This window comes from Gopherus evgoodei, chromosome 22 (genome assembly GCF_007399415.2).
Source record: "Gopherus evgoodei ecotype Sinaloan lineage chromosome 22, rGopEvg1_v1.p, whole genome shotgun sequence".
Lineage (NCBI taxonomy): Eukaryota > Metazoa > Chordata > Testudines > Testudinidae > Gopherus > Gopherus evgoodei.
The window spans coordinates 6184917-6212838 of NC_044343.1; the positions used below are offsets into that span (position 1 = coordinate 6184917).

Genomic DNA, 27922 nt, shown 5'->3' on the forward strand with positions numbered 1-27922 from the left:
CAGAGCATCGCTCTGGTGACTCCGTGACAGAGAGATTCAGGGGTCCTTTTGCAGGGCCCGTTGGCTACGGAAAGCCTTGGAGATGCATGGCATTAAACAGGAACTGATTGCATTGGATGGTTTTGCCATGGAAGTCTGTAGGCCAGGACCATATTAAAAAGAACTTAAAGGATCTATGTAACAGCTGGCAGCTGACTCCTAGTACTGCCACTGCAAGAAACCATTGAAAAGCATGTCACCTTAATATATGAATATCCTTCAGATATGCACCCCAACTAACCTATCTCTTCTGTGCTCTCCTTCTAGTTCAATTAACCATTATCCTTTTCCCAATACTTTAAAGTAGACTATATTTAGAATAAAATATATTCTATGTATAAAAATGTACAGTGTGTAAATATAAATTATACATAGTGTGCTAATATCCCTCTCCCACCTGTTGTAATGTGGCCTAATGGCTGGCGTGGAGACTAGGGCTCTGCCACCAGCCTAATGGATTACCCTGGGCAAGTCACTTCACCACCCCGGGCCTCAGTTTCCCTCTCTGTAGAATGGGGATAATGATACTGCCATGATACTCCTTTGAGATCTAAGAGCCAGGGACAGTTGTTATTATTCTCCTCAAGCCTTGGGTAATGTTTTCAGAAATGCTTAAGTGATTTAGGAGCCTAAGTCACATTGATTTTCAATGAAACTTAGGCACCTATGTCACTTAGGTGCTTTAGAAAATGGTGGCACTTGTCTAAACAAAGACACACTGAGTTTCAGAGTGTGTTGCAACGATGTAGCTTAAATTGGTCAGTAGATTTGGTACATGGCATCTGGAAGAAGAGTGTTCAAGCAAGGTAGTTAAATCAATTTAACTAAACTTGTTTCTAAAACTGGTGAAGTTAAACCGGAACAATTTTCTCATGTATAGAAGGCCTTAGATTGTAAGGTCAGAGAACGGACGGGGGTTTGATTCTCCACTGCATAGCACCTTCTGCTTTTTTACACTCACAAGCATACACAAAATGCAAGATTATGAACAGTTGCTCCTTGCGTCTCCCTGTGTCTGTGGACAATGCCTACCTATATTGTGTTACCAGAAAACAACATATAAAAATATTTCCCACACTCCTCAGCTAATACCTCTAAAGCCCTCTAAGGTTCATCCTGGCCTTTTGAAATGGTCTTATTAATTTCAAAGTTTGAATTGAAATGGTAGCCAAAAGGTCACTCAGATTCATGGGCCAAAATCAACAAAGCTGCACCAGAGATTAATATGGTCCCATAACAGAAAATTAGAGCATTTGTATCCAGCCCCCAGCAACGCCACAATCCAGCTTGGATCTCTACTCAGGGTCTCCCACTGTCCTCCAGCTGGTGGCCCTAAGGAAGAGCAATTCCACAAGACTGAAAGTGCCAGACCTCTCTCTCAACGTGAATTGTTCCAAATGTAAAGCCCACTCTGGTTCAAAGAAGGTGGCATTTTCAGAGATACCGCTGCAAAATAAACTCCACTCAGCCCAGTGGCCTGGGTTTGGGCACTCCACTGACTAGAATGACATTTTACATGTGGGAAAGGTGCTGAGAATGCTCAGTTTTTATTGCAGTCATTGGAAGTGGAAGATGCTGGGGATTTTCCTGGATTAGGCCCTAACTTCAGAAGATAATTTTTTCTGACCTTTCCAGACAACTTATTTTCACAGGCTGTTTCTGTTTAAACCTCAATGCTGCTAGGAGAAGGTAAGGGATGGACATGATCTAAAAATCTGCTGCTACCTCTAATAAAACACCACCATTTTATCCTTTCCCTAATGAGGTGAACTGTCCCATGGTCCTGTCAAATATCTACAGAACCCTTGTCAAGACTGCAAACAACCCCCAAGTCTTCAGCCGTTGAAAACTGCCTCTTCAGACTTCAATTATGCACCCAGCCCTCCAGATCCACCTGTCTCTTTGGCTTGTTTTTAATCATAGAGTCTAAATCACAGAAGGGACCATTAGATTATCTAGTCTGATTCCTTGGATAACACAAGCTCTTACATTTCATCCGGTACTTCCGTACTGAGTCCAGAAACTTGTGCTAGGCTAAAGTATAACCTCCAGAAAGGCCTCCAGTGTTTATCCGAACACATTTCCTGGCCTGCAAACTGCCACTTTATTACCACTAGTGCGAGTTTGTGTCCCTTTAGCTTCCAAGCCATGCCCATAACCTCTCTTCCCCCCCCTCCGCCCCCCGTTTCCTTCATTGCCCCAGTCCCTCTATTCCTGAGACACTCGGCCTCTTTTTTTCAGATCATGGTAACCCCTTCCATCCCCATGCCTGCATCTCTAGCCGAATTCATTCCAGGCTCCCCATCACTTCCTCCTACAACCCGTTAGCCAACCTCATCTCCAACCCACCAACTTCAGATTCCCTCCTTGAACCCCATCCAATCTCCCCCTCCATGTCATCTCAACTCCCCAACCCCAGCCTTCCCCTCCCTGTCCCCTCCAACCTTCTCATTCCTAACCCCCCCCACGCTTTGTCCCAGACACCTTCAACTGCATCCCCTCACAGCACCTAGTCCTTCCCTTGATGTCCCTGCCCCATTGATCTCCTCCCTCCCCCTGCCCCCACCGCATCACTTCACCCCTTGCCGCTCTGTATCCTCCTCTCACCCCCACCCCTCCCTGACCCCTCCAACCCCCCACCCCAGCCTCCCCCCACTCCAGCCTCCCTCCCCCAACCCCTCCAACCCCCTCCAGCCTCCCTCCCTGACCACTCCCCCTACTCCTGCCAACCCCTCCCCATCACTTCATCCCTTGCGCTCTCTCCATCCATCCTCTAACCCCCCATTCCAGCCTCCCTCCCCCAACCCCTTCAACCGCCCTCCCCCTGACCCCTCCCCCACTCCTGCCAACCCCTCCCCATCACTTCATCCCTTGCGCTCTCTCCATCTATACTCTAACCCCCCATTCCAGCCTCCCCCTCCCTGACCCCTCCAACCCCCCACTCCAGCCTCCCCCCACCATCCCCTTATCCTCACTTCACCCCCTCGCCTCAGCCTCCCTCCCCTGACCCCTCCCCCCACTCCAGCCGACCCCTCCCAATCACTTCATCCCTTGCGCTCTCTCCATCCATCCTCTAACCTCCAACTTCAGCCTCCCCCCACTCCAGCCTCCCTCCCCCTGACCCCTCCCCCCACTCCAGCCTTCCTCTCCCTGACTCCTCCAGCCCCCCACTCCAGCCTCCCTCCCCAACCCCTCCAATCCCCCCCTCCAGCCTCCCTCCCCCAACCCCTCCAACCCCCCCAGCCTCCCTCCCCCCTGACCACTCCAACCCCCCACTCCAGCCTCCCCCCCGTCCCCTCCTCCTCACTTCACCCCCTCCCCCCAGCCTCCCTCCCGGCGCAGGACCCCCCCTCCGCTTGACTCCCCCGCCCCACGCGCCCCCTCCCCACCACTTCACCCCTCCCGCCGCCTTCCCCCTCCCTCCTGGCGCCGCAGCCAATGAGCGGGCGGCCCCGCATCCGGGGCTCCCCCGCCGGTCCCGCCCGTCCCCGCTCCGCACACGGCCATGGCGGAGGTGAGTGCGCCGGGGGGAGGGGGGACCGGGGGGGGCAGAGCTGGGGCCAAACCTCCCCCCATCTCCCCGCCGGGCCCCCCTGCTGGGGGGCGGGGCCCCGGCGGTCGCCACTCGAGACCCCCCCACACCGGGGGGGGGCTCATGGGGACCCCCCCAGCCCCAGGCCCGAAGGCTGCTCCGTGGCTTAGGCCCCCGGCCGGACAGGAGAGCCTGGGGGGAGGGGGAGCTGGGGCATCAAGGGCTGGAGGCCAGTAGGGGGCAGCAGGGTCTGGGGGTGGCTGGGGCATCTGGGGGGGGGAGCTGGGCTGGGGGGCATCTGAGGCTGGGGGAGGTAGGAGCCACAGGGTAGCTGGGGCAGCCGTGGCTGGGGCGGTGGCTGGGGCATATGGGGCTGGGGTGGAGGGTAGGCAGGGCATCTTGGGCTGGGTACCAGTAGGGGCTGGAGGGGGTAGCTGGGGCTGTGGGGCATCAAGGTCTGGGAGGAAGCTAGTTCATCAGGGACTGGAGAGGCGCAGCAAAAGCTGTGGGCATGGGGAGCAGCGGAGGTTGGAGGGAGGCAGACAGAGCTGTGGGCAGGGGTGGGAGGCGGCTGCGGCTGGGGGTAGGGAACATTGGGGCAAAAGGGGATGGAGTAAGAACGTGGGGGCAACCGCTAGGAAGGGCAGCATGGGTGGATGGAGGTGGGGGGTTGTCACGTGCATCAGATGGTTTCAATGGGAGGGACCTGGCCCTCGTGCAGTGTGCGATTGTGTCATGCAGAGATGTTACCGCGCTTACGCTGGGGCATCGCACTGTGATGTCATCCCCCATTCTGTCTTGATGTCACTTTGAAACATCATCCCCATTGCGTCACACCGGTTAGATGGGGCATCAGGATGTCACGCTGCAAGATCCTTATTGTGACGCTGACTTGGGAGAATAGCATTGAGAAGCCATCAAGAGGCCCACCTGTTGCATTGTGAGCTTTTCTTGAGCATGACTCATGGAGGCATCCTCTCCATCACAACAAGAGGTCATTCATGTCACACGACAATGGTTGCACCAACATGTCACATCAGGGAGTTGTCCCTGTTGGTGGGAGACTGTTCCTACTACATCTTGTCAATCACAATAGCCCTTGGCTGCAGCATCCCTGTTGCATTACCACGTTTGTTCTGAAACATTATTTTGAGACTTCACCACGGTATCATCAAATTCACCTCAGCACGAGGCATGGAGATGATGTCCCGGAGCACTGTGATGATGTCCCTATGATGAGATGTGCATCCCAAGGGGAATTTGGTGCCAGTTAACATCCCACAAACTAGATTTGCTATATGTGGGATCACCACAGTGAAATTGTGTCCGATGCCAGCAATGGTTATCTGGGCGGGAGATGGACCGGATGGCCTAATACGTCTTTTCCGTCATTAATTTTATGGACTTGCAAAGAAAAACTCACTGTGTGGAGGTTACAGAATGAGTGAGATTCAGACATGCACCTTTGCTCAATGGGAAATAGCCAGCAGAACTCTTTCCCCAAAACATCAAGGAATGTGCACAAGACAGGAGCAACAAGGAGCATTTCTGTAATGGGCCAGCACTAAGAGATGCACTTCACTTGGCCATGCAATGGCCAAAACTGGCTTGGAAAATCACCACTGTTATTAAAGCAATGAAATCTGAAGGGAAACCCTCCTCTTTCTCTTTGTCTCGCTTTCTTGTGAGAATAGTTCTTGCCTTAGGTGTTTTATGTGCTAGTGCTCTGGACATACACACAATCACCGTTGCTTTGACAGGCCATGAAATCCACTACTGCGTGGAAGAATCCCTGCATTTCTGAAAAATCATTGTTGCTGTATCTTTAATGGAGTTCCTGGAATCTTGACTCTGGAATCAGGGAAGGGATGCTAGAGTCTTTTAAGACTGATTAGCCAGCAGCTGTGTTCATAAATGCTGTGCGAGGAGGGTCAGTTTCAGGCAAAAGAAGCAGCGATTTGTGTAGAAAGAAGCTGCCAGGAGTCCTAATCCAGGTGGCCATCCAGTTTTGCAGGCAGCAGAGCCAACTTCAGCATCGTTTTGGGCACTGTGGGAATAATCTGAGATGACCACCATGAATTTTGGAAGGTGATGAGAACTATCAGCATCACAAATGACAGAAGCATCTACATTATCATGTCTAAGTACCATTCTTGACCGAGATGTATCCATTCATACCTTGAGGCCATCTACGTCAGTTTTTCTGACCCATGTAATGCTGTTGGTTTTTCTACTCCCTCTCTGACAGTAGGATTTAAAGCATCAGATGGCTCTCTCTAACTTTAGAGAGAAATAATTTTACATTGCATGCCATTAACAGTCAGTTCAACCAAGAACATATCCCTCTGCGTGGTCACTATCTACACATTTGAGTCTGATCTTGCTTCTTCACCCATTGCTTGGCTCTGCCTGGACTTCCGTTACATGGTCTTTCAGATCCAAAAAATAATTATGGTATCGGCCATCTGTATGCTCCAGTTTCATCCATGTCTATGTTAGGATGTAAGAATTGGCCATTGGCTCTGCCTGCCATCTCTTTGATCCCTTCTCAGTCCACATACACCATTGTGATTTGATTTACTTTCATTATTAACATGTCTTCATGGTGATTTTCAGCACAGGCAGTTTCTATGTCCACTAATGTCCTGTTACTACTTCAGCTTTGAGTCTTTCTTCATCCTCATTAACCTGAATATGTTCATAAGTATTAGTTTGTATCTTACTATTACTAATGTTACTCCTCTTTTCCCCTAATGGTCTTCGATATAATGTATCCTTATTTATCCAGTGTTCTGATTGACATCTTTTCCAACCCCCATTTGTTAACCGAACAGTATTACTTAGTAGAAACTTTCATCTTTGAAACATTTTGAACACATTTCCTTGTTAACCCTCTGTGAGGTAGTACAGTCAGTAAGTAGATTGTCTCAGGAAATGGGAGACTACATTGAGTTATGTGCCCAAAGCTACAGAATGAATGATTGTAGACCACACCTTGATCATCTTCATACAACCAAGGTTATTTACGGGAAGGATGTCTTTTAAAATAGTCTTGTTCTTCATCATGCCCCATCAATCCCCTGTTTCTGAGATATGGCGCCATCTTCCCAAGTGCAGAAAACATAGAAATGCCCAATCTCAGAACACAGGCAGTCCTAAATCTTTTCACCCCTTTCTCCTTTATTATCTCAGAAACTCCTTCTTTTTCTTAGCACACACAGGTACTGGGCTATTTCTGCAAGAAGCCAAGATAGTCTCAAGAGAGTTTTGTTGCTCTGTAATCAGACACTAGGGGATGGTGAATTGCAATACACATTGCATGTTTCACTTGAGGCTAAAGGCATTCTCCTTGCATTGTGCCTACTAGACAAGGGAGTAGTAGTTCCAAGGTTGCTTCAGCTCTTGGCTCTCTCATGACAATACCCTGCTGTCTCCTAGGTCATCAGTTGTACAAAATCATCACCATCATTTATTTCTACAAAATAACTGGCACTGCTACCAGATTTACACATTTTTAAGACTTGGAGGCATTAGTTCTAAGCCAGCAACCTGATATCTGGCTGGATAGCCGGTGTGTGTGAGTGAGAATATGTACTTTGACTCATTTAGAGGGTGGGAGGGAGGGTCTCCCATTTTGATTTCAACTGATCCTTTGCTTTCTTAGATACTGAAGTCCAGTCCTGCAATGTACTGAATGCCCACAACTCTCATTGACTGAATGGATGTTAAGAATGCTCAGCGCGTCCCAGGATCAGGGCCATGATATGTATTAATTAAAATGCAATAGTGCCAGTTTGGGGACTGACACCACAGTTCTGTTCCACAGCTATGATGCTCTTAGTCAACATGATTGAGTCAGCTGATTACTCATTTGCTCCCTTCTTAGACCTAACAAATATACAGCAATCCAGAAATAACAGGCGTTCTGGACTGTTACCTGGACTTCAGCCCATATCGCTGCTTGAACTTCTGACTGAACATTGATTGCCGGAAAGCAGATGCCTACACTCTCATCCACCTGTCCTATCCATTATCCATCTTACCCTTGCTGCTTGCAACCATTGGATTCCCTCCCTGCCTGCTCAGCTGTTAATGCCATTCGTGACCCTTCTGAGTCTTTTAAGTGCTTTGGAATGGGGGAAGACAGGAAGCACGTGGTCAGATGTCCTTCTTGGTGATCAGATAATTTCTGATTCTACCTCTGATGAATTGCTCAGAGTTTAAGGAAGTGCCACATTCAAACAAAAGGGCCATATGCTTTTAGAATAAAGTTCGTAGCAGGCTACAATCTCCTCTCATGACAATATAAATCCTAAGGACTTTGGTTCTCAAATAAACTGGTGAGAGAATAGATACCAGTGATGGGATGAAGAAGAGGCACCCATGCATGCGCTTAGGGATTCTGAAGGGAATGTGGAAAATAAAGGGCAGGGAAGGCTTCGGGGAGGAGGGGGTGGTTCCTTGAGTACATCTGATCAGAAGCTCTTTTTACTTGTTTTTTAAACTAAGTGAATTGCATTTGGGGGCTGGAAATGTGTCACATTATTAGGAAGATGTTTCTCATCCATAAAAACAACAGAGAGTCTGGTGCACTGGACTCCTTGTTGTTGTTGTGGACACAGACTAACACGGCTCCCCTCTGATACTTTTTCTCATCCATGTTTATTATTTTTTGAAGGCCTCGGTCGGCAGGCAGAGTCCGAGGGTGGTTCCGTACCCAGCCCACAACCTATGTCCTGGAGAGCCTGGTCTTCAGACTGCAGCAGGTACCAACAGCTTGAGTGTGCTTATGTTTGTTTTTCCCCCATGCCACTCCCATTTCTCCTCCATCTAGTCTCTTCCCCCGACCATTTCTGGGTATACACATGAACTTAAGCGCACGTGTGCATGTGCGCATATGTGCACACACACGATGGAGAGCAAATCTATATTACAGCGCTACATTGGCACAGCTGCATCGATGCAGCTGTGCCACTGTAGCGCATGTGGTGAAGACACACTATGCCGACAGGAGGGAGCTCTCCCGTCGGCATAATTACTGGTGGAAGCTATGTCGGCAGAAGAGCGTCTCCCGCTGACATAGCGCCGCTTAGGTCAATGTAACTTACGTCACTCGGGAGTGTCTTTTTCACACCCCTGGGTGATGTAAGTTACATCAACTTAAGCGGTAGGGTAGACCAGCCCGGAGTCTCTCCACATTTTGTTGCTGTGGTCTAGGGTCAAGCACGGTTAATGGCCAACTTTCTAATCCCTGCAGTTGTGTCAATGGGCTCATCTGACCACCGATTCACCCTAGCTGAGATCCTGTCACAGAACTATGGTGTACGAGAAGAGAGGGAGGAGGAAGAAGATACGCAAGAGAAAGAAAAGTCTTTAGAAGAGCTGGAAAAGAGTTTCAGTGCATCTCAGGTAAAGGCAGCAAGGGAGGGGAAGGGGAATTATCTGTTGGATTTCTTGTCTATCTTGACAGAGAATTGAGATGAAATGTCTCCACCGGGCCAGCACTCAGGGAGATCGCCTGGCTGTGTGCTATATTTAAGTCTCCTAAGCATAAGGCCTTGCTTTGTCATTTGGATGTGGGGGATCAGGTTGCCCAAGGGACCAGTCATGAGCCCTGGAGCCCTCCACAGTGTGGGTTGCCAGTTCAAATCCAGTCTGCATCCCTGGTGACGAAAAGCTGTTGGCTGTCTGGGCCATGTAAAATGAGTTGTTGCTGTGCCATCCACTTCACGATAGACGGGTGTCAACTTCTCAGAAAACACTGGTGTATCTATTGCCTCCCTTGTGGGCAGTCAAGAGGCCAAGAATTCAATAGGGTATGGAGTGTGAGCATCCTTCTCTGACAGAAACTGTACCTTCAGGTCAGGGTCAGTATACATATGGGACATTTGTGCTGCCCTGTTCTCTGGGTAAATACAGGGATCTAGTCTCCAGGGCTGTTAACTGGAACCTCTTCACCAGCATGAAAAGCCAGTGTGAAAAAGCCACCCTTGAATCTGTTGCTTTGGGATCATTTCCCAGGTTTGTCCACAGCTTGGGGAAGTACAGATTGTCATAGTCCTGTTAGTCAATACCTTTTGGTTTCCTGCATCATAGAGCAGCGCCAAAAACAGATCAGAGCCAGCCCCCAGGGGAGCAGAGCTGCCCTGACTGCCTCTGCATATCTCTGTGTTTACTGCAGCTGGTGTTGTACTCGGTGGTTGTTCCATTCCTGATGAAGCTTTGTCCTCCTCTCGCTCAGAGCAGTGAAATGCCATTCGAGGAGCTGCTTGCACTTTACGGCTATGAGGCATCTGATCCGATCTCAGAGCAGGACAGCGAGAGCAATGACATCCCTCGCAACCTGCCGGACATGACCCTGGATAAGGTAAGGGCAACTTTGTGGTCACGTGCTAGCTACTAGCAAGGGGATCAAGTAATGCACCCCAGGTTGGTGTAGGGTCTAGAACAGGAAGCATCTACTGGGTCCCTCAATCAGGGGTCTAGTATATTCAAGACACTTGAATTCCAGCAGGTGGGAATTGTCTAACCCACTGATCCCAAAGTGCAATAGAGAATGTCAACTGCAGAGGTACTAACACAAACAGGAAATTCAGAGGAGACTAAAGAAAGTAATTGTTACAAAGAGAAACAAACTACAAGCCCTATTTGGAATGTAGATACCTCCTCTTCTGCGTGTGGTGTGAATCTATGGAGATTCGCAGGAGGCTTCATCTCTGCCTGAAAACCTGTATCCTCTATTCCCAGGGAAGCAAGGAGTCCTGCCACTCTGCATAAGAGCCACTGAAAGTTTATTCCCTGCCAGCCCCTCTGAAAGTCAACCACTCTGGATGGGCTCTGCAGAAAGTGCTCCTTACCCTTTCTCCCTGTAGCATCTCTAGGAAGCCACTCTCCTCTTGACTCTTCCAGTGGGCCCATAAGGAAACAGTCTTTTGGGGGTGTGGGTAAGGAAGGTCTAAGAGAAGCATCTATGGGGTACAGGAGATGCACGGAGGAAGGGATCTTGGCCAGGGATGGTTTACTCTAGGCCTCCCCTCCCTTTTTTTTTTAAATTTAAAAACATTTTTCACTTTCTTGTTGTTGTTAAAAGGAACAAATAGCGAAGGATTTGCTTTCAGGGGAAGAAGAGGAGGAGACGCAGTCTTCAGCCGACGATCTGACTCCGTCTGTCACGTCCCATGATGCGTCGGACCTTTTCCCAAACCGGCCTGGCTGTATGTGTCCCTGATTTCTAATGGACCTTTTGTACTTGGAGGTGGCTCAGGAGGAAAGGCCAATTTTTAAAATAATTTTTAAATTTTTGGTTACTGAAATTCCTGAAGTAGCAACTTTTGAGGTTGGTCCTGGGAGCTGAAGATAAACTCAGCCCTCCTGATGTTACTGCAAGGCACAGACAGAATTAGGCCCTAGTGATAAAGGGAGTTGAATTTTATGGTTCAGGGTGTGAACTGATCAGCTGTAGGGTCAGGAAGCAATTCTCTCCAGCTGCAGCTCATAGCCTCAGGGCAGTGAGGACTTCTGTTATGCACCCAGTGTGGACTTTTGGGGCAACTACACAACTGGTGAAGTGCATGGGATGTTGAGGGTTTTTACCTTCCTGAGAAATATTGCTGCCAGATGATCCCTCCACAGCATCCACTCTCAGAGTAGCGAGACCACTGTTCTCATCTGGTGTGACAGCAGGCAGAATTCCTGAGTAGATGGACCAGTGATCTAATCTAGAAGGGGGTGCTGCAGATTAGTAGAACCAATGATCCAGTCTAGTATGGCTTTTGTGTTCCTCGGACTTTAATATTGGGGGTTTGTAGGGAGCCAAAGCAAGGGAGAACTCAGTGTGGAATGATTGATTGGGATTCTACCCCTAATCCTGCAAAATTTGAGAGCCTTGGCTCTGCTGAATGATCACTGCTCATGTGGCAAGGACTTGGGTATTTTGCCTACAGAAGAGAATCTGGGTAAGTTGTTCTGAATAAATGGAGCAGGCTCAAAACAACTCCAGGATGGGAAATGAGGGAAGGAGAGAGAATCTAGAGAGATTGAGGCTGGGTGTTAGCCATCTTGTAACTGAACAAGTGACTTCTCTTTCTTCAAAGCAAACTTCCTGGCTGATGAAGACAAAGAGCCCTGTTCTTCTCCATGTGTTTCCTCCTCAGCAGAGGATTCGGAAGAGGACTCCATCCCATCCAACGAGTGCAAGAAGGTAAGTGATCTGAGCCAACTGCACTTCCCTGGGGGGCTATTGCTCAGCATTCAAGTGTGAGAAAGCTGAGCAGCTCAAGAAAACCACGAGGCCCAACCCCAGGTTGCCTTCTTGGGGAACTCAATGTCAGGCGCCTGTACTCTGGGTCTTACATTCTGTGCAAGGCCATGGCAGACGTATCTTAAAACATGCCCTGTGCAGCCTGTATCTGAGATTATGCTCACAGCTAGGGGGATGCTGTACCTCAAAATGCAGAACTGCAACTTGTAGCGTAGGAGAGGTGAGGTCTAGTGTTGCGTGCCCAGGATGGGTCTTTGGAGAACTATCTTGTGGAAGAGGAGAGTAGACTCCTCTTTGGACGCACAGCAAACTGAAGAAGCTCTGCTGCATCTTCTCCTTTGCAACCTTAAGATGATGTAGGGTCTTGGTATAAATATTCAGCAGTGAGACCAGGCTAAAAATCAGAGGGTCAGCAAACTAATTTGTTTGAAACCCCCTTCATAATTGTTCTTCTGAATAGGAGGGATCCCCCTAGAGTGGACACGGACAATGTGGTCCGCCGGTGTGTTTAGTGAGGCAGGTTAAGTTCCGTTCATCACCGGGTCCCTGAGTTGATTCCAGTACAAACACATAACACAGTCGCCTTGTATTAATTCTCTTCTCTGTGATGGTTTTCAGGAGATCATGGTTGGACCTCAGTTCCAGGCTGCTGTTCCTATCCCCCACTTAAACAGGCACAGTGAAAAAGGTGAGAGCGCTTCCTTGCTCTGATTGTAACACTTGTGCTGCATCTTTTCTGGATATGGGGTCCACTGATCTGAGCTGCTGACAGAGTGTTGGCTCTGTCGCTGAGGTTTGTATCTCTAGCTATGATGTCTGTATGTCTAACAATTCTCATTCCTCCAAACAGAAGTTGGGCTTTTAGGAAAACGGGAGTGGATTAGTTGTCACCAATGTGCGACAGTTCACAGCGTGATCCAGTATTTTACACAGGACTGTGCCTGGCCCTGAAAGAGCCAGCAATCTTAGCTGTTTGCAATGCAAACCCAGGTGCAGTTTGCTTTACGTGATCTGGCAGTTTGTAATCACTGCAAGGTTACAAGTAAGGTAGCGTACGAAGGCATCTTTCATTTTTGCAGTCTCTGATAATATAATTTAATTGACTTTAAGGCCACAAGGGACCATTGTGGTGATCTAGTCGGATCTTTTGCACAGTACAGGCCATAGAACTTCCCTGGGGTGGAACTAGAATGGATGTGTTAGAAAAACATCCAATTTTGATTTAAAAATTGCCAGTGATGGAGACTCAACCACAGTGGTTAATTACCCTCACTGCTAAAAATTTGCTCCCGACTTCTACTCTGAATTTGTCTATCTTCAGCTTCCAGCCATTGGTTCTTACAGACACCTGTGTTCTTTGAGGATTATATTGTCTCTACGTTTCTGGCATTTCTCACAGCAGTGAAGTGCAGCAGAGTTAAGATTTTTCAGATTATTTTATTTTCCATAATTTTCGGTGTTTGGGTTTTTGTTAAAACTTTGACTTTAGAGGCTTTCTAATTGAGGTGGGTTTTGTTTTTAGAAAACTACAGTGTTCTCTTGATTTTGTTCCTGAACAGCTGTGTTAGATTGTTTTCATGCTTAATTCCAAGTGAACACAGTTTCTAACCTGAGAATTTACTTGCTCTCCCTCCCCTCTCCCCCCTGAATGTTTCACAAATAATCACCAACGGGAGCTTATTGTGGGTTCAGATGTTGGATGCAGAGACTGGATCCTGCTCCTCCCCTTCCATTGATTTTATATTTGAATCTCTATGTCTGCCAAATTCTTTGTTTTATTTGCCTCAAAACTTCCTTGAAAAATCCTGATATCAAGCATGTGAAATTTCTGATGGATTGGTCTGAGTTTGGCAAAGTTGGAAATGTGAGTCTCAAACATGGCCAAAGAAAAGTTAATGTCTGAAAGTGATATTTTATTTGTATTTCACAAACAGGCAAGTGATATGATTTATCTATACATTTTCGTACAGAATCACCGGTGCTGATCACAACTACCAGTTAGATAGGATCTCTCAGAAGCAGAGAAATGGTTCGGTTTTCAGATTGTGTCCAATCATTTATTAGCTCAAGACTCTGCACCTATTAGTTGGAACTGAGATGCAGTCTGCTAGCGGGGAGTCTGCTTTCCAGAAATGACTCACTTCCTCCCTCATTCTCTATGCCAGGCTGCCTCTGGGCAAGTTAGTTTAAAGGGTTCACTTCCTACTAGTTTTAAGCTCAAATTTAGGACTCTATCCTACAAGGCGCTGGGTGCCCTTACCTCCTACTGAAGTTAATGGGAGCTGTGGGTGCTCCGCACCGTAGATTTTGGGTCACGTTCTCCATTGTCCTGCGCCATATGCTTCACGTGAACACCAGTGCAAAGTGAATGCAAAATGCAACCACATCAGAACGACACTTTCTCTGCACTCACTTTGCTCTGGTGTAAATGAATGTGCCAGGTGAAGGGCTAAGGAGAATCAAGCTCCTTGTCTTGAAAAACAAACAAACAAATAAATAAACAAAAAGTATATTAGGTGCCAGGGGTTACCAAGCTTAATACCTGAATAGAAATGTTTCCGTGCCTGTTCTTTTAGTTCATTGCAAGTATTTGTTTTCTGTTTGCTTTGTTTTCATTTAAACAGCTTCCCACATTGCTGTGAACCTGTAACTGGTTAAAAGATAGGAAACAAAGGATAGGAATAAATGGTCAGTTTTCAGAAATGACAGAGGTAAATAGTGGTGTCCCCTAGGGGTCTGTACTGGGCCCAGTCCCATTCGATATATTCGTAAATAATCTGGTAAAAGGTGTAAACAGTGAGGTGGCAAAATTTGCAGGTGATACAAAATTGCTCAAGATAGTTAAGTCCCAGGCAGGCGGTGAAGAGCTACAAAAGGATCTGTCAAAACTGGGTGACTGGGCAACAGAATGCCAGATGAAATGCAGTGCGGATAAATGCAAAGTAATGCACATTGGAAAAACGTATCCCTAACTATGCATATAAAAGGATGGCGTCTAAACTGGTTGTTACCACTCAGGAAAGAGACCTTGGAGTCATTGTGGATAGTTCTCTGAAAACATCCACTCAGTGTGCAGCAGCAGTCAAAAAAACAAACAGAATGTTGGGGACTCATTAAGAAAGGGATAGATAATAAGAGAAAATATCATACTGCCACTGTATAAATCCAAGATACGCCCACATCTTGAATACTGCATGCAGATGTGGTCGCCCCATCTCAAAAAAGGTATATTGGAATTGGAAAAGGCTCAGAAAAGGGCAGCAGAAATTATTAAGGGTATGGAATGGCTGCTATATGAGGAGAGATTAATAAGACTGGGACTTTTCCGTTTGGAAGAGAAACGACTAAGGGGGATATGACAGAGGTCTATAAAATCATGACTGGTGTAGAGGAAGTAAATAAGGAAGTGTTATTTACGCCTTCTCATAACACAAGAACTAGGGATCACCCAATGAAATTAATAGGCAGCAGGTTTAAAACAAACAAAAGGAAGTATTTCTTCACACAATTCACAGTCAGTCTGTGGAACTCCTTGCCAGAGGATGTTGTGAAGGCCAAGACTAAAACAGGGTTCAAAAAAGAACTAGATACGTTCATGGAGGATAGGTCCATCAATGGCTATTAGCCAGGATGGGCAGGGATGGTGTCCCTAGCCTCTTTGCCAGAAGCTGGGAATGGGTGACAGGGGATGGATCATTTGAAGATTACCTGTTCTGTTCATTTCCTCTGGGGCAGCTGGCACTGGTCACTGTTGGAAGACAGGATACTGGGCTAGATGGACCTTTGGTGTGACCCAGTATGGCCGCTCTTATGTTCTTAGAGCACAATACACATCCATGTGCTAATGTGTGAAAGTGGGAGCAGCTCGGGGGATGCCTAGGCCAGAATTTGACAGAAACAGTGGTTGCTTAAAGCCACCTTTGCCCTCCCATTCCTATGCCCAGTGCAGGAAAGGGCACTGCAGAATCTGGCCTTATAAAACCACATGCATCAATTGGCATGTTCTCTAATAAGCCTAGAGAAATCTTGAGCATCAAAAGGTCTCCCCAGCCACCCCTTCAGGAAAAGCCTGAGCACACAGAGTCCTTCACTGTGCTCTGACAGCCAGCAGTCTTGGGCTAATCAGACTAAAGGGGGAATGTGGGATCAGCAGCTCTATACTCTCCAGATTCGGGAGAGAAAACACCCTGGCTCCAAATCTAAGGACTCGCAGCTTGAGCGTCCCATCTGACCATAACTGCCAGGCTGGAGCCAGAGACTTCCCCTCTGATCCACCCACAGCCCACCTCTTGAAAGCAAGGGTGCTCTCTGATTGACCAGCTCATTTCAGACATGCCCTGATGTTCCCAATAGCCTATGAGAATGAAGATCAGCTGCTGTGGGACCCAAATATCCTCCCGGAGAGGGAGGTGGAAGAGTTCTTGTACCGAGCAGTTAAGCGGAGGTGGGATGAGGTCTCCAGTGCCAATCTGTCAGAAGGAGAGATGGTGAAGGACAATGAGCAGGTGAGCCTGGGAGCCAGGGCTTTGTGCAGTCACCAGATTCTCTGTTGTCTCAATGTTGTAGACAGAAGTCAAGTAGCACTGGCCATGGGGGCAGGAAGTGTCAGCAGGGAGTTTCAGAATTGATCGCTTGTTTGTTTCAGAGGGGAGGGAGCGGATCTCACAAAGACCTTCTTTCTAGCTGGTACATCTCCCTCTGGGGCCCATCACTGCTGCTCCATGGATCAGACAGAGGGAGCCTTTCTTGCTGAGCCTGCTGCTTTCTACTGCATCCTGCTGGGTTGAGGAGCAAAAGGAGTGCTCGGGACTTGCCTCAAACACTCTGTGTGGGTTGTCACCATTTGCTGAGCTGGCCCATTTGGACTAGTATTTTAATTACAGCTGAGGACACATGCACACCTACTGTCTCTAGGCTCCTCCCAGAATAGCCCCATGCTTTATGATTTAGAGCCTCAAACTGTGGAGCAATCCTTGCTGACGGTCGAAGTGGGGTGGTGTAGATAGGTGGCTCCAGAAGAGAACATGCTGTCTGGGCAGATGCAGTGAGCCACAGCTGAGTTGGTCAGTGGTATACGCGTTCTGTGCATGTAATCAGCAGTTCTTTATTACATTGCACAGGCTCTGTACGAACTGGTTAAATGTAACTTCAATGCAGAAGAGGCACTGCGGAGATTACGCTTCAACGTGAAGGTCATCAGAGGTGAGAGACCCAGGTGTTTAGATCCTCTTGCATGCTGTATCCCAACGACCGGATTCCTTCCGCAACTCCAGCAGTCCCTGAATGTGTCTGTCTTGCAGTAACCCTGGGTTCTGTGGAACTCCTAACATCCTGGTTCTTTGTGCTGCAGATGAGCTTTGTGCCTGGAGCGAGGAAGAATGCCGAAACTTTGAACATGGGTTTAGAGTCCACGGGAAAAACTTCCATCTCATACAAGCTAACAAGGTAAAAAGTCATGTTTTTGTGTCACAGACTGGGAGGAGCTGCAGGAGTGAATGTTAGTGCTGGGAACATATGCTAAACCTTACTTAGTCTGGGGAAATTAGGACTGCTAACAATTCTACTCCCAGCTGATTTGCTGTGTGGCCGTTGTCGAGTGCATGGGTCCAGTGCATGTAATCAGCACTGTTCACTGCTTGATTTCTCCCATCTACACTACAGGGAAAACAATACTGACTTCCATTAGGGATTGCAAGGCTTAATTTATTAATAATTAGCACTGGCTAGCTGATGATCTCAAAGTGCTTTGCAAATGCTCTTCCCCCTCGCGATGTTTCTGGGGGTCAGTGATTGCAGGGTGTGAGTCATTTGTAGAGTTCAGTGGGATCCTTTGGGTTGAAAGTGGAGCTATGTAGCCCAGTGAATAGGGCATAAGACAGAGTCAGGAGATTCCAATGTGCGACTTGGGTCAAGTCACTTGAATGAACTTTGTTTTCACCATCTACAAAGCTGGGTGATGGTACTGACTCTTCGTAAAGTCCTCGGGGCTCTGTGGAGGGACTCTGACTAATCGTTCCCTGCAGGTCCGCACCCGGTCGGTGGGAGAGTGTGTGGAGTACTATTACATGTGGAAGAAGTCAGAGCGCTACGACTACTTCACTCAGCAGACTCGCTTCGGAAGGAAGAAGTATGTCCTCCACCCTGGAGCCACGTGCGTGGAATATTCTCAGACTAAGATTAGTAAACATTACTTCCCAGCGAGGCTCACTGTCTCGTCCCACTCCCTGCTTCAGGGACCTTGATCTTAACATAGCGTTCCCCGCCATAAACCTCATGAGATGGAAGGTCTTCTACTCAGGAGAGTCCTGGGGGGCGGCAGGCCAACAGACGCACATACAGAGGGTAGCCCACTGTCCTTCCACCAAGGAAAGCAGCCGTTTGCCAGTAGCACTGGGTGGGCATTTTTCCAGGAAATAGTTTTTGTTGGAAAACAACTAATCATAACTGAAACTTAGTGGGATGCTGGGGCCAGTGTCTGCATTCGAAAAATGGGAGGGGAGGGAGTTTCAAAATTGTCGAAAGGTCCCGTTTTGATGTTTATTTATTTTTTAACCAAAAAATTCTGGTTTTGTTTGAAATGATTTTTTTTTGATAGAACTACAAGCTCATTATAATAAAAACCATTGAAAATGTCAAAACAAAACTTTGGACCCAAGCCCCAAAATTTCCCGGCTTGTTGGTTAGCAAATGTTTTTGAAAGATGTTGATCTTTTGTCCCACTTTGGGATAAGAAAAAATTTCAGAATCTTGACAATTTTCCAGAGACCAGAAAGCCATTTCCCACCCAGCTCTGTCTGCCAGCACGCTGAAGCTGCAGCAGGCCATGACAGCAGTTGTTGTGCAGTGGCCAGCACACTGGGGAGAGTGTTTGCCCATTGAGTTCACTGTGGGAGGCAGAAAAGTCTGTATGTCTCTGGGATTGCAGAGTTCAGCAAGTGTTGGAACCTGAGAGGGTCCAATTCTGATTTCACATGCACTGGCTGAACTCCACTGGTTTCAGGGGGTTGCGCCCCTCACAGACCGTGAGGGAAAGGATGTTTTCTGCACAGCAAGCCTGTTGCCGATTGCTCCCTGTGGATTGTGCTGAGAACATCCACGTTACCTCCTGCGTTGTCCCTTGGCAGAGTGTTAGGGAGGGTTGTTGATTTCCCCCACCTGCTTAACCCCACAGAGTTAATGGTCACAGCGTCGTCTCTCCCCCTGCAGGGATTACGTGGATAACGACTTGGACGGGGCTGAGGCGGAAAATGCCACCCGCTCTCGGAACTCCCCACCGATTCCCTCTGCCACCAACTGCCTGGATTCTCACTTCAATCAAGATCACCTGGCAATTGAGAGTGCAGGTAACTCCTTTGCCTTCCTCTAGTGCCAGAGCTGGTGGATGGAGGCCTGTCCTTCCACCGCTCTGGGATACGAAGCTTCCGTTTGTCCTTCTCTCATGACATCACATGGCATATTTACAGGTGTGCGCCTGTTATCTCAGCTCCTTAAGTTCCACTGGTTGGAACCAGGCCCTGGGAAAACCATTGAGCAGACACCAGCACAGCAGGAGAGAGCTCAGTGCTAAGGGAGGGGCCTTGTCTTTTGCTAAATCATCCCACCCCACTGTCAGAGCATGAGGTTGAGAAACTGCTTTGGGGAGTTTAGCGCTAAGGGTGAGCTCTGGGGAGAATGTAAAGGAGTGGGGAATAATCTGCCTCTCTTACCATCTCCTAACAAACCTGGGGCTTTGCGTATCCACATCTGGGGGAAAACACCCTGGTGTGTGTTTGGGGGGAGGGTTCCCAGCATCAGGCGCACCTTGGAGAGTCACATCACAGAATCATCTGAATTTCCATAGAAGAACTGATGCCCCCCCACCCACAAATGAACTGTCTTCTCCGCTTCCCCACATGCATTCCCCACATGGGAACTACATAAGATCGGTCATACCAAAGGTCCATCCGGCCCAGTATCCTGTCTGCTGATAGTGGCCAATGCCAGGTGCCCCAGAGGGAATGAACAGAACAGGTAATCATCAAGTCACCCATCCCCTGTCTCCCATTCCCAGCTTCTGGCAAACAGTCGTAATAACAGTGATAAACTGTGATGGATCTCGGCCGATACCATGAAGGAGCGAGAGATCATGGCCATGTACAGTCTAACTAGATAGTTCTGGTCAGAGGATGTGAATAAGACCCTGTACAGTGTTATCTGCATGTGTGTACAATGGACTTTCTCTAGCTTTCTCTCACCTGCTCTCCTCACCCTGTCTCTCTGTTCCTCCTCCACCCCTTGTGCCATGCAGAGCCTCTGAGCGTGGAGAGCGCAGCCTGCAGCTTGGGCAGCATGAGTGAATCGGGCCAGGGTTACGAGTGCAGCACTCCCTCAGAGACAAACTGTTCCTTTGACCCTGCAGAGGACACGTCCTCGGGCGGCATCTCAGCCACTTGCACGCGGCATCCAGTTAACCCCTCGGAAATGGGGCTTTACCAGCTGCCATCGGCAGGCCCGGGCCTGGCAGACAAGCAGGAGACATTGCAGAGCTCCGGCGAAACGATAACTATGGACTTCACTCTCCCCGGGGACATTAATGAGGGGTTACCTTTAATTTCCGGCCGTGTGGATTTGGACAGGGACCCAGAGGCACTGGTGTCCCCTGCTCAAGTGTCCTTATCGGTCACAGATTTTGGCATCATCGGCATTGGAGATGTAAATAGTTTCCTGGCTGCTCACCAGGCCTGCCCGGGGCCGGTGGCTCGGTCAGAGCCTTTGTCACAGTGAGAATTTCCAGTCTTGACCTTGTCAGAGACCAAGCTACGACTTTGACCCGACTGAGTGAATTCCCTGGGCTTCCGTGTTCCACGGGGCCAGTTTGGAGCTGTCGGTCAGAATCTGGCTTTCCATCCTCCTTGATGTTTTGGCGTCTGTCCTTCCAAGGCTACAGCGAAACCAGACACCTTTCTGCTTTCGTGCTGTCTGACACACCTGCGCGAAGCTGATGGGAGGTTTTAGTCGGGGGATAAGTCCATGAATCCAGCCTCCCCCGGTGTCACCACAGGCAGCACCATGCCGTTCAGACAGCCTCTGGCCTGAGGACGGTGGAAGTGTCCTGTGACACCAACAGAGGGCGCTTTCTCTAGGGCAGGCCAGTTGCACAGTGGGATGTTCTGGAGGATGAGGACATGTCGTGGGCACTTTGGGGGCTGGGACGGAGGATGTAATCGAAGATACATGTGCTTAGTTAAGGGGACATGAAGCACAGTCAGTCCAGGCTGGAGGGGCCGTCTGGATGCAGAGATGGGCGTACTTGTGCCGAAGGAGGGGGTGGATGGGCGTGGCCATTCCCCCTCACATTTTGTGTTGCAGTAGAAGTAATTCTCTCACCTTTTCTTTTCTAACAGCTGTAGCGTGCCTGTTGATTTGTTTATCTGGGGGCAGGCATGTGTGTTGAGACTGTGGTCAGCCCTAGAACGCCATCAGCGTCCGTCTGTCTTCTCTGCTGCCGGGTCCAGATGAGAAACAGCCTGTCCCATCCCCTCCCAGACCTCTAGCTACAGCCTCATCTCTTGGAAAGTAACATTTAGGGAGGGCAGCCTGTCTGCACAATGTCCTGCTCTCCTTCCCTTCCCAACACTTAACCGTTGGTTGTGCTGCTCCGTGGAGAACCCGAATCCAGGGATGAGGCTGCACTGGTGGTAGAGGGAGTTTCTAGTCAGACTGGCAGTGGGCGACATGATCTGTAAAATCCTTGCTTGCATTGCAAACGGGTTAAATCCGAATGAGCTGCCTGCAGAACTGCCTGACTGGTTCCAAACTCATCGATCAGCTGGGGGAAAAGGGTAGGTAGTGATCAGTGAGTTGGATCTTGGGACTTAATTCGAATTCTACAGAAATTGAAATCGAAGCTCGTGGGCTGCCTCTGAGCACGTGGTATATGTGCCCAAGAGGTCTGCGCAGCAGCCCACCTATCCTGTGCTAAGCACATGGCCCACACTGGTGCCAGGCAGGTACATCAAACCTGGGCACGTCCCTTGTATCCTGAGCAAGCACAAGGCGCGTAGCTGTGTGCCTGAAAGGAGACCTTTCAGCCCTAGTGGCCCATGACACTCACTCCTGGCAGGACAGCTTGTCTACCCTGAGCATCTCCTTTGTCAGCCTGTGTGAGCACATGGCACACAGCCTTGGCTAGCTGATGCATCAGCCCTCTGGGGCATCAACCCTGGTATTCAAAACTGTAATGTAAAGAAACTCTCGATTTTGTAAGCGAAAGGAATGTGTTTACCCTTGTGAGGGACATGCCTGAGGTGACCGAGATGGGGTCCGAGGGCGGCAGGGACGTTAGCCGCTGCGGAGAGTGCCAAACGAGACAGGGCCGTCTGCGGATTGCAGAAGCCTGATACCTCTCAGCTGCTCTGGCGCTATCCGGATTCGGGGGTTGTCACTGGCTGAATTTCCCCAACTCCTCCAGGAGCACACGCACACCCATGGTGCGTGTATGCTTACAGCGGTGTGTAGAGTACACACGCTGCACACCCAGCTAGCGCTGCTGTACGTGGCAGTGTAGACAGCGAGGCACGGCTGAGGGAAGCAGTGTAGAGTGCTAGACATGCCTCAGCCCCCATCGTAGATCCCCTACGCAGCTGTCTAGCCACCCAGAGAGCACCTCCCCGTCCTGCTGCCGGAGCTTTTCCCCACCACAGTGAAAGGTGCTGGCAGTTCCCACACACTGGAGCCTTTCACTGTGGCATGTGGCTACGTGTGCAGTGCCTGGATACAGTCACATGCACACATTGCCCTTGGGCTGCCGGCGTTCAGGACTCCAGTGACAAACCCTTCATCCAATTGCTTTCCTGGTTTTTTTTAAGAGCTGCCTTCAGGCCACCACCCTGAAGCTAGTTCTGCTGCTGATGATTTGAAATGACATGATCAGCCATTGTGGGCTGGGTCCGTGTTCACCTGTGCACTGTGAGCGTGAAGAGGGTGGAAAGTGCTTCTGTCACAATGCATTTTATACCTGCTTTGCACTGGGGGGTGGGGGGAGAAGTGGCTCCCCGAGGCACTTGGGTGAGGGAGGAGCAGGCCCTGTCTCACCTCGCCCAAACCCTGGATTTGTTTCACTTACTCTGTCAGGGACCCTGCCCCTGGCCGGCTCAGCTGAGGTGGTAAACTCCAAAGTACGGCTGCCTTGACCACGCGGTCAATTTGTGAGACAGAGGCGCTAGCTCGGGTGGGGGGGTCTCCCCACCCACTGCTCCCACGTGCTGGAGATGGGACAAATGTGAGCTGCCTGCCCCTGGCCCGAGGCCCTCAAGGGGCCTTTCCTTTCTGAAAGAAGGAGTGAGTAGGGGGAAGGTGTGGGGAATCTCTGAGGCTTTTCCAGGGAGTGGGGAGCTCCCAACACCCCTCCAATAGCCAGGTACGTTGGAGGAAATCGAGAAACTTTTTTTCTTTCGTTTGTTTCATTTTTGAGTCCTAACGAGGAGTGTGTGTGTGTGTGGGGGGAAATGTCTCTTATTTATATTCTTCAATGTTGTTTACAGATTCGAGCGGGGGCTGAAGGTGATTGCAGCACGTTTTCCTCACGCCCTGTCCGGGGAGGGATGGAAAAGGCCGGGGAGAGGGAGTCAGTTTTTTGGTTTGGTTTTTCTCACGAAGCACATTTACTTTGAGCCTCCCCCAATGCCGGACTCTTCCCCTCCCCCCCGGAGGCCCCGCACTGTGAAGTGATACTGCCTTGAAAACCCCTCGCCGTTATTTATTTAATTAAAAAATCGGATTTGAAAACGAACAGGAAGCTCGTCCTGTTTTCCGAGGCGTTGGGCTGTCACAGCCCTTTGGGCGCCGGTAGCAAAAAGGGGGACAAGCTGTCAGTGAGAGGGGCTGTTGGCTTTTATTCGCTGCTCTTGAATAGTGAGAATGGCAAAGCATCTCCCCAGGCCAGCACTCGTGTTACCAGGAGAAGAGCTCCGTGCATGTGGCTCCCCGGAAATATTAGGCAGAGCAGTGGCTTTGTTTGCTCAGGGGATTTAATGCTTTTCAGGGCACATTGATGGTTAATCTTAACAGGCTGCAGCTGTGGGTGCTCTGTTCCCCGGGTTGCCACATTGGATTGCAAATTCACTTGGGCTGTGGCTCTGTTAGTGTCTGTGGAGTTACTGCAGGGATTAGTTCGATAGCCCAGACACTACCATGATTGAGGCCATCAAAGTGATAATAATAATTCCTAGATCTCGAAGCACTTTAGAAAGGAGGGTAGTATCATTATTCCCATTGTACATATGGGGAAACTGAGGCACAGAGCGGGACTGTGAGATCACCCAGTAGCAGAGGCAGGCATAGAACCCATGTCTCCTGAATCCCAGTCCAGTGCTCTGTCTACGAGGCGATGCTGCCTCCTGTAAGGTGGACTATTATGATAAGACAGCAAGGTGGCCAGATAAGGTCCGGGAACAGTGAGCCCACCTGCTTCCCCAAAAATGGATGCCTGACAGCTCTTAACCCTTTCTCTGCCACTTCGTCCCTCAAGAGAAGGTGTCCCAACTCCTGGATTTACACCTAGGCCCTTCCCTCTGCCTGGTGCCTCCTCAGTGTACAGCTGTGCTGGCTGGCATGGAGGCCTCCCTGCTAATAAAGAGGAAATGGAGATGTCTGTCTCCAACCATCCTGCGCCTTCCCTTGCAGGCTGTAAGGGGCGATTGAATATGCATGGGAGAGGGGAGTCTGAGCAATTGTAGCCTGGGGCAGAAATAATGAGGTTTGGCTAAAAGTTCTGTTAAATAGTGTCTGAGGCGCTCCAGCTCTCCCAGTTAGCAGTGAGTGTGGATGCCCAGAAACCCAACCCACCGCTTGTAAGCAACGTGTATCGCAACCCACTTGAGGTAGCAATGCACTCAGTGGGGTCCGTCCCCAAAGCAGGAGAGCCATTGCACAGCCTACAGGGCCGAGCTTGCAGTTCCTGTCTTGATCCAAAATCCAGCTTCAGGCACTTTGGACCAGGTTTTTAGGCGCCTAATGATGGCGTTAGGCATCTTTAAACCCCCCATGAGGTGCCTAAGGGGCTATCTACATCTTTAGGGGCTCAAATACCTTTACAAATGTGGCCCTTCAGCCCTAGATAGCGACGTGTGCATTAGAAATAGATCTAACTAGAGAATCTATTGCCGTCTCTCCATCTGGACCAGCCTTGCAAACTTCCACCGGCCCAAGACAAATCACTTCCCCTGGGTGTGTGGGTGAAAAAAGCATTTGTTCTTTTATTGGTGTCCTCATGAACAGTGGCCCAGTCTGGTAAATGTTCATAGCAGTTTTTTGCAAGATTATGTCTGATCCTCTGTTATGAGGCTCCTGCACCTCTTCCCCGTTCCTGGTGTCTCTGAGAACAGCCCCTCAGCTTGGCCTCTTGCCTTACCTCTCAGTGGAATCCCGCAATCCTTTCACACTTAGGCCCCGTCCAACCTCCTTACTGGGAGAGGTTGTTGGTAAAAGACGTGATGCAGCCTGGATAGAGATCCCAGGGTCCCATGTGCCATTATCCAGAATGCTGCCATGTGGGAAATTTTTCCAGTGCATTGTGTGATATTAGCATTGCACTCAGGGAATTATGGGAACTCCCGGTCAAGTTCCCACAATCCCCTTTCTTCCACAACAATGTCTTTTCCAGTTCATCATTTTCATGCTGTTTTTGAAATTCCCACTGTTCCAAGCACCGCTTTTCAATCTCTTTGCTATCTCACCAATGGAAACATGGGTCCCGCACTGGGCCGCAGAGACTGGGCGCATGATTCTTCTGTATTGGCAGGGCATGGTGACGCTATCCCATGTGTGCCAATCCCTAATCTTCTTGCAGAACCAGCTGGAGTTCCAGCACTTGTGATTCTCCCTTCAGGAGCCTGCAACTAACTGTCTCCTTCAAACAGTGTAGCCATTGGAACTAAGTATTACAGCCAAAGGGATTTTAAAACAACAGCCCGCATACACCGAGTCACTTCTATGCCTCCTCTTATGCCTCACTACGAACTAGGCAGACAGGTGTGCCTCTTAAATTATGGGAAGAACAAACTTGCATTCTCCCAGCTAGACCCGGACCTCTCACGGCTTAGTGTATGCTGAAAGTTATAGCAACGTAGCTCCACCAGTCAGAGATGTGCAAAATCCTCTCCCCAACCAAAGCGCAAGGCCCGGAAAAAGCCCTGTGTCGACACCACTATGTTGATGGAAGATTGCTTCCGTCGTTTGGGCTGGTGGCGTTCCTTCTGTCAGTGTAGGTTCCTCTCCTTCTCTCGGTGTAGCTTGCGTCTACACTAACTATGCCAGTACAGTCTCTGTAGCATGGACATACCCTGTGAGTGCGAGGGTCTTTCAAATAGCCTCTTGTGTCCATCTGACCCACCTGGTTCAAAGTGGTCTCAGCTGGAGTGTTAGCTCCTCGGCTGCAAAATCCTACTGCAGTCAAGGCCCTGTCGTGTTGACCACAGAGTAGCTAGCTGAGGGCAACCACGGGCAGGGAGGCCCCTCGTGGCAAAAACCACAGGTGCCTTCTTTCCACTAGGATTTTACAGCTAAAGCGCAAATGCACACGAGTTATACCGTGTAACCCATCCCCACATCCAACTCTTATGCAGTGAAGTCCTTGCCCGTCTCTACCTGTGGCGTTGGGTGTTGCAACTGTCTGCTCCCCTCTGCTAGTCCAACACGCCGTCTTAGAAGTCAAATCCATCAATAATCCTCACTGAGCAAGCCCACAGTTGTCCCACCCTCGCCATAGAAACAGACGTGTCCCCTGTGAAAATATCCAAGATCTTGTCTACACACACAACTTGCACCACTTTAGTGGAGTTAAAGCACAACTCCCCTGAGTGTGGGCAGAGTCACAATGGTATAAAAGTGCTTTAGAGCCATCCAAGAAGAGGAATTGGCTATAGTGCGATATCAGTTCACTACATCCACGCTATGGGGTTGTGTTGGTATAAAGTATCTCAGTAGAAACTGGCACTACTAGCAGAACCAGTTGGATGGGTGTAAAATCTCTGTGTAGACCAGGCCCAACTCAATTACTCTCCCATCTTCCCTTCCACAGAATATGGGAAGCAGCAGGGTGGTTTAAAACCACTTGTATCCAGCTCCCTGCCATGCCTGGGAACGGGCGTTGAGAATCAGGCCCCAAGTGTCACAAGTCACACTGCCTAGATCTACCTGGATCTGAGTGAAATCTCTCCCCAGATCTATCATCATTAATTAGGATAAAAAGTTCAGAAGGGATATTAAACCTCAGGCTTCAGGGCTTAAGCCAGTCTCTGTGGTTCTGGAGCCACAGGCGGCTCTTCAGAAGTTAATATGCGGCTCCTTGTACAGGCACCAACTCCGGGGCTGGAGCTACAGGTGCCAACTTTCCAATGTGCCGGGGGTGCTCACAGCTCAACCCCTGGCTCTGCCCCAGGCCCTGCTTCCACTGCACCCCTTCCCGCCCCCTCCCCTGAGCCTGCCGTGCCTTCCCCCCTCCAGAGCATCCTGCACACCACCAAACAGCTGATTGGGAGGTGCTGATCGGCGGGGCTGTGGGTGGGCAGGAGGTGCTGGGAGCGGGGATGGGTGGGGGCTGCTGATGTGTTACTGTGACTCTTTGGCAATGTACATTGGTAAATTCTAGCTCCTTCTCCGGCTCAGGTTGGCCACCTCTGCTCTAACCATTAGGGGACAGGATGAGATCCAATGAGGGGGACAGATTATCTCAGATCTGCTACTGTGGGGTTCTTACACCTTCCTCTACAGCAGCGGCTCTCAATCTTTCCAGACTGCTGTGCCCCCTTCAGGAGTCTGGTTTGTCTTGCATACCCCAAGTTTCACCTCACTTCAAAACGACTTGCTTACAAAATCAGACATCAAATACCAAAGTGTCACCGCCCACCAGTCCTGAACACCTGCTGACTTTCTCATTTTTACCATATAATCAGGGCCGGTGCTTCCATTAGGCGACCCTAGGCGGTCGCTTAGGGTGCCAGCATTCGGGGGGCGGCATTTTGTGCGCTCCCCACGGGGCGCACGGGAGCTTCCGGTTCCTCTCCCGTCGCGCTGCCGAAGAAGGACCTTCTGCCGATGTGCCGCGGAAAACA

At 49.5% G+C, this 27922-nt stretch overlaps 1 protein-coding gene across 5 annotated transcripts in view; it reads left to right on the forward strand.

The window, feature by feature from the left end:
- Positions 1–3495: 3495 nt before the first annotated feature.
- The window catches only part of MIER2 (MIER family member 2), a 30490-nt gene continuing 6063 nt past the window's right edge, over positions 3496–27922 (forward strand). The window contains exons 1-14 of one of the 5 annotated variants that reach the window (XR_003997502.1): positions 3496–3553; positions 8250–8337; positions 8829–8980; positions 9753–9938; positions 10662–10785; positions 11665–11771; positions 12450–12519; positions 16185–16336; positions 16952–17033; positions 17182–17276; positions 17855–17982; positions 19038–19174; positions 20119–21652; positions 23354–23581. Coding sequence is in view for 3 of the 5 variants with exons in the window: in XM_030540572.1 (XP_030396432.1) it covers positions 3545–3553; positions 8250–8337; positions 8829–8980; positions 9753–9938; positions 10662–10785; positions 11665–11771; positions 12450–12519; positions 16185–16336; positions 16952–17033; positions 17182–17276; positions 17855–17958; positions 19038–19174; positions 20119–20594 (1782 nt within the window). In the remaining 2 variants the exon portion in view is untranslated. Of the gene's footprint in view, positions 3554–8249; positions 8338–8828; positions 8981–9752; positions 9939–10661; positions 10786–11664; positions 11772–12449; positions 12520–16184; positions 16337–16951; positions 17034–17181; positions 17277–17854; positions 17983–19037; positions 19175–20118; positions 23582–27922 lie in introns of those variants that run through there. The other 4 variants (XR_003997503.1, XM_030540572.1, XM_030540573.1 and 1 more) reach the window with 4 other exon arrangements.